At 48.1% G+C, this 5,991-nt stretch overlaps 1 protein-coding gene across 1 annotated transcript in view; it reads right to left on the reverse strand.

Annotated features, from left to right (window-relative positions):
* LOC119408813 (TBC1 domain family member 9B) overlaps window positions 1-5,991 on the reverse strand; it is a 12,144-nt gene that overhangs the window by 5,401 nt on the left and 752 nt on the right. Inside the window, exons 2-18 of the mRNA XM_037675662.1 lie at window positions 5,846-5,956; window positions 5,655-5,773; window positions 5,340-5,571; window positions 5,000-5,258; window positions 4,724-4,931; window positions 4,139-4,336; window positions 3,944-4,060; window positions 3,719-3,869; window positions 3,416-3,630; window positions 3,171-3,288; window positions 1,923-2,125; window positions 1,726-1,808; window positions 1,456-1,585; window positions 1,206-1,304; window positions 975-1,043; window positions 577-817; window positions 427-492 (exon numbers count right to left, since the gene is read on the reverse strand). Of these exons, the coding sequence (XP_037531590.1) occupies window positions 427-492; window positions 577-817; window positions 975-1,043; window positions 1,206-1,304; window positions 1,456-1,585; window positions 1,726-1,808; window positions 1,923-2,125; window positions 3,171-3,288; window positions 3,416-3,630; window positions 3,719-3,869; window positions 3,944-4,060; window positions 4,139-4,336; window positions 4,724-4,931; window positions 5,000-5,258; window positions 5,340-5,571; window positions 5,655-5,773; window positions 5,846-5,956 (2,619 nt within the window). The remainder of the gene's footprint in view (window positions 1-426; window positions 493-576; window positions 818-974; window positions 1,044-1,205; window positions 1,305-1,455; window positions 1,586-1,725; window positions 1,809-1,922; window positions 2,126-3,170; window positions 3,289-3,415; window positions 3,631-3,718; window positions 3,870-3,943; window positions 4,061-4,138; window positions 4,337-4,723; window positions 4,932-4,999; window positions 5,259-5,339; window positions 5,572-5,654; window positions 5,774-5,845; window positions 5,957-5,991) is intronic.

Raw genomic sequence — 5,991 nt, forward strand, 5'->3', positions numbered from 1 at the left:
CATGGAGTCCCAGGAGACCTCGACCCAACGAGTCCCAATCGACCCAACAAGTCCCAGGAGACAACGACCCAACGAGTCCCAGGAGACCTCAACCCAACGAGTCCCAGGAGACAACGACCCAACGAGTCCCAGGAGACAACGACCCAGCGAGTCCCAGGAGACAACAATCTAACAAGTCCCAGGTGACAACGACCCAATAAGTTCCAAGAAACAGACCCAACAAGTTCTAATAGGCAACAAGTCCTACAAGAGAATAAAGGGAGGATCAATGTAAGAGGTCACATGACAAAACATAATTTGTCACTAGAGAAGTTCTGGTTCTGTTCTGTATTTTTGTGTGGTCAAGATGTTTCAGGATCAGTACTGTGCAACCTGAGTTAGTGGGTTCTGTTCTGATCAGAAACTGTCTTCCAGGTGAGCAGTTACCTGGCTGGAGGTGGAGCTTGTAGAGCAGTTTCAGTTTCTCAGTCATGTCCCCATGATACATCCCACCTGCAGAAACGCAAACACTCAGGTGAAACCGGGTCAAGCTAGAACTGGGCATCCATTTGTCATGAGGATCTGGACTGAACTCACTGAGCCCGGTAATGAACTCTTTGAAATTGACAAGCCCGTCCTGGTTCTGATCCAGGAGCCTGAAGAGGCGGGATGACAAAATGGGGGTGTGGCTTCCACAGACCCAGGGAGCGAGTGCCAAGAAGAGCTGAGCGAACTGAATCGGATCGATCCGGTACTGCTCCAGGTACGGCAGACTGGGATCATGACGCTCCGCTGCAGAGCTGCTGGAGCCCCAGTAACAGCTGGTCATGTGTTTGGACTGAACAAAGTCACAAACAGAGACACACAGGTTAGACCTGCAGAAGAAGAGACATGAGGACATAGACCTGCAGGGGACAGAAACCTGAGAAGGACAGAGACCAGCAGAGGACAAAGAGGTCTGAACAGTTTAAAAACATCTTAAAGTTCCTCCTGACCTTGAAGAGGCAGTAGAGCTCCTCGAGTTCCTCGATGCTGAACGCTGATTCTGTCATCATTGCCCTCACCTGCAGAGACACGCACATGTGACGCATGTCCTCATGTCCACGTTAGCATTATTAACATTCATTTATAGCTCAATAAAGCTGGGCCTAGACTGGTGTCCAACCCGTGGCTCGTGACCTTTACAAGCACGCGGACAACGAGCATAAATCAGGTTCAACACTCACCACGCTTCGCTTGGCTGTGTCTTCCAGGGACTGGATGACCTTTAACCTCTGCTTGAACCTCATCTGCTCAATGTCGTCAGAGCGCAGGCTGCCAAACCTCTGCAAAGAAAAAAGGAAGTTCCTTCAACTCAGACCAGGATTTAACTGGATCACAGCAGCTCCAGGATTCAGACAGAGTTAATTTAATCAATTATTAAAGGTGTTTTCTCGACTGGTGAACATGTCTTGCTGTAAATTACATCACTCTGACCTCATAGGATGACTTGATGAGGTCAAAAATGTTGATCTCAGGTGGAGGATCATCTCCACTTGTCAGCAAGGCATGGAGGTGAGGAATGGGCGGAGCCACGGTCTGCTTATTCACAACATTATCCAGGTACCTGCGATACAGGTGTGACACAGTATGGTTACGTTAATTTCCTAACAAGTATTCACTTCCTTTTGATACTGAATCTGAACCAGGTCTGGAGAACAAGTGAACCAAATCTGGATTAGAACTGAACTGAGTCAGTACTCCTACCTGCCCAGGGTGGTCATGGCCTCGCCCTCATCGGTGCAGGACAGCAGAGCTTCCATGTTGTCATGAAGAACAGTTAGTGCTACCTGCAGATAGATGAGGTCAATGATCAGTCAGAAGAATCTGTCTGAACACACCCGCTGAAACCAAACAGTTTTTGGTACTGGTCCTGTATTGAAAAGGTAAGTGTGGGTCAGTACCTGGAAGGTGACTTTGATTCCCTCGAAGAAGAAGCAGTCGACCAAGAGGACGGCGCTGTCGAATGGCATCACAGACAGGAAGAGGGTGAGGAACCAGGACAGGCTGATGGTGGATATGACTCCAAGCTCTTGCATATGGTCATAGAGCTGGGGGAGGAAAACCCGGGTCAAGTCTTCAAACACTCCCTGGTCCACCAGAGCCCCTGCAGAGACACACGCCCAATGAGACCGGCACAGCAACCTACTGTGTTCTGCTTCAGGACCCAAAACTTTCTGACCATTCCTGGTTCTGTTGAAAATGTCAGTATTGGTCAAGACCACAGTTCTGGATTAAGACCCAATACTTACACGGATCATGTTACTGATCCTCGTCTTATCACAGACTCTGCTCCTGGTCCTCTAAACAGTCTTCTTTTTCAAGACTAATACGGATCCCAATCAAGACCATGTTCCTATTAGAGACTCAAGATTTCTAACAAATCCTAGTGCTGTTAAAACCTCAAATACTACAGTAGTCTCTTGTTTATCGCGGGGGATCCATACCCTGAGGACCTGCAATAAGTGAAAAAAACGCAAAGTAGGAATAGTAGTACAAGTAGTAAGTAGTAGTACAAATAGTAAGTACTAGCGTAGTTTATTATCTATCTATATATATATATATATATATATATATATATATATATATATATATATATATATATATAAAAAGTGTTTTAAACTCTTCCACTCTTTCAATATTCTAAACAATGTTTCTAAACTCTAAACGCCCTAAAAGATCACAAAATGTCATGATTTCAGCTCTCTTGTCACCTCTGCTCTTGGCCACGCCCAATTTTCAGCTCTGCACGATGAACAGCTGATCAGCTGCAGCAGGAAGTTTATCCTGCAGTAAGGGCTGCACAAAGGTGCAGCAGGTACTAAATAATTTAAAATAATTTATTTTAAATAAAAATTCCACAACTATCGTGCAGCTCATCTATCAACCAACCAACTGTGCGTCATGTCCAATCTTATTTTGAAAAACCGCGATAGAACGAATCCGTGATAAACAAACGTCGAAGTAGCGAGGGACTACGGTATTCTAGGTAAGTCCTAAGTATTATTACTAAGTCCTGTTACACACTCAATAACCTTTGAGTTATTAGACTCAAAGACCTGTAACGATAACAGCACTGTTACAGACCCCTGTCCTATTACAAACTCAAGATTTGTTACAGACTCAGATCTTCTTGGACTGGTGTTACTGACCTACGACCCTAGTGTTGTAGTAGTCGGGCAGCATGCGCTCACAGAGGGCCACCAGAAGCCAAAAGGCCTCTTCCTCTGTACAGTAGAGCAGCAGGACGGAGGTGACGATGTTCATCGCCTGAAGAGAGAACACGTCTGTTTGAACTAGCAAAAAAGACACAATCTAGTCTTTTTACAACTGTATTTGATGCCCTGGTTTCAGTGGGTGGTTGATCTGGTTTTAAACATAAATTGGTGGATCTTACCTGGCAGTATCCAATTCCTGGGTTTCGGTGGGCGTAGGCGGTGAGGACGCGACGCAGAGCAGCGATCCCCATCTCGTTCTGGAAGGCTTTGTGTTCGGGCATAGAGCGGTGAAGGTCGCGCTCAATCTCATCTGTAGCCAACGAGCAAAGCCCCATGGCCTGCTCAACCAGGTCGCCATAGTAACCAGGGTGGGACGCCAGTTCGTTCTGAGCACCTGCACAGGCAGGTGCACAAGACAACAGGTGAGGACAGGAGAGAAGAAAATGCCTCAGACCAATAAAATAAAAAGTACAAACACAGACCAGAGAACAGCAGCCACAGCTCCCCTCTCAGACATTCTGGTATTCCATTCAGAACCAGTTCTCTGGTTCTGGAGGTTCTGTACATGCAGACACCTCGACCAAATTCTGAGAAATGGATGTTCCACGCCTCCTCCTTCATCCTCTCCTTCATCTGCAGGAGCAACAAGAGGTGAGGTCGCATCAGAGTCTCCTCCGTAGAGACAGTCGTCATGAGGCGGTACTCACGGCTTTGGGTCCCAGGTCCTCTGGAGTGTCCCGGTGGTACAGCTGCAGCAGACTCTGGCTGGCTGTCGGCAGGCCAGGGTGGTAATGGCGGTTCTTGTTGGCGGAGTCAGAGGAGGCCTGAAAACAAAACATAAACTCCAGTGTGGTGAGAGCATCCTGAGAGGGGAACCCGAGTGTGAGCTGTGACTGACGTACCGAGGATCCGATCAGAGACAGCGGGTTGGTGTCACCCCACGAGCTGTCCGGGGTTCGCTGCAAGAAGTCAGAAATACGCTGAACCAGGAAGTCTCTGTCTTTGAGGTTGGCGAACAGGAAGTTCATCTTGTTCTTAGTGCTGATGGAGACGGGACACGGCAGCACGCTGCTGCTGTCTGCCTTCTCCACTACGGACACCTGAGGAGCAGAGAATTATGGGTAAAATGTAAACACATGGAAGCTGCACGGTGGTGTAGTGGTGAGAGACGGTTTGCCCCCCCTGTTACTTAACCTGATGAATAGCTAAATTTGGTAAACCTGTTCGTTAAAATAATTTCTGTAGATTTAGTTATAGTTTTGTGACATTAGTCGGGTTTTACCAGTTAGGTTAGATTTAGTTAATTATAGTAAACCTGTTTATAACTAACAAAGTTATTATGTGGATTTTTGTATTTTTGAAAGAAAAAAAAAAGAAAAACACACATTCTGAAGAAACGTTTATGCTACCTTTGAGCCACTGTGGTACCGAGCTGCAGGTCAGAACCAAGGCTGATCATCAGAACCGGACCCAGGTCTCGGGCTTACCTCTCGGAGCGGGATTATGAGCCGACACAGGTCTTCCTCTCGGCTGTTGAAGCAGATGTAGTTGTTGGAGATGAACAGCTGTCCCACCACGTGCATCTTAGCAAACGGCGTCCACAGCGTGCAGTCCGTGTGTCCGTCCAGCCGCTCGTCCTGCGTTAGACGGAACATGGCCCGGTACTGCTCGTTCTTGGCACGGGCGTCAAAATCCCTGCAAACATAGAACGTCAGGTCAGATATGTCAAAGGGGGAAACTCAGAGTTTCAGGCAGAGTGAGACCTCTTGAGCGCGGAGACGTTCTTCAGCGTCTTGCAGGGTTTGGGCAGCAAGCGGTCGGCGGCGAACGCCTCGTTATCGAGCAGCTGGCGCATGGCAATGTTGGCGAGCTGCTCCATCAGCTTGAAGGTGTCGTTGATGTTTAGGAACATGGAGAAGAAATGTTTGGTGTGCCGAGTGCTCACACAGACACTCTCTGGAAACAGCAGGGTGGCGTTCTTCTCCAGCTGGATAACCTCGGTCCACGGTATCACCAGGGTCACTGAGGGCAGATAGAAAAGCGTGAGCGGCATGACAACAAAGACTGCGTGGTTAATGCTGGCGTGTGATTGGCTGATCGGACCTTCCTTTCCCAGCAGAAATGAATAAAAGCACAGGTGATTGATGGACAGGTAGAGCCAGCCCTGCCGCGGCACACGACCTTTCCAGAAACTACAGGAATAGTAGTTCACCAGCTTTTCCTCTTCAGGCATTCCAAAGAGCCTCCTCATCTTCAGCTCCGCCTCTCGAAACTTCCCACTGTCCTCCTCCTGCTCCTCGCTCTGTTTCAGCCGCTTCTCCTCTGCGATGATGCCCTGCAGGAAGTGACATCACTCAAAAAGGAAGCCAGGACAGCAAAAACAACCAGATGAGAACAAAAAAACAGCCAGAGACTCACAGAGATCTTTCCTTTGACAAACGTGATGACATCTTCATCGTTATCAAAGATGGAGATCGTCTGCAGCAGGTTGGACTCCAACCAATCCCAGTGCTCAGTGATCTCCTTCCTGCTTGAACCTGCAAGACGCAACAGAGGGTGAAGAAAATAATCCAGATACTTCCCAGGATTTCCAAGTCCATCCATCTCACCACAGGCGATGTTCCAGTAGATCTGAGAATCTGCAGTTTGCAGCAGGATCCTGTACGGAGCCACCCTGGCACTCGAGTCCAGAACCACATCCAGAGTTCCAACCAGGAGACCTGCAGAGACACAAGAAACCAGGTCAACCAGGAGA

The sequence above is a fragment of the Nematolebias whitei genome, chromosome 4 (genome assembly GCF_014905685.2).
Source record: "Nematolebias whitei isolate Nwh7 chromosome 4, NemWhi1, whole genome shotgun sequence".
NCBI lineage: Eukaryota > Metazoa > Chordata > Actinopteri > Cyprinodontiformes > Rivulidae > Nematolebias > Nematolebias whitei.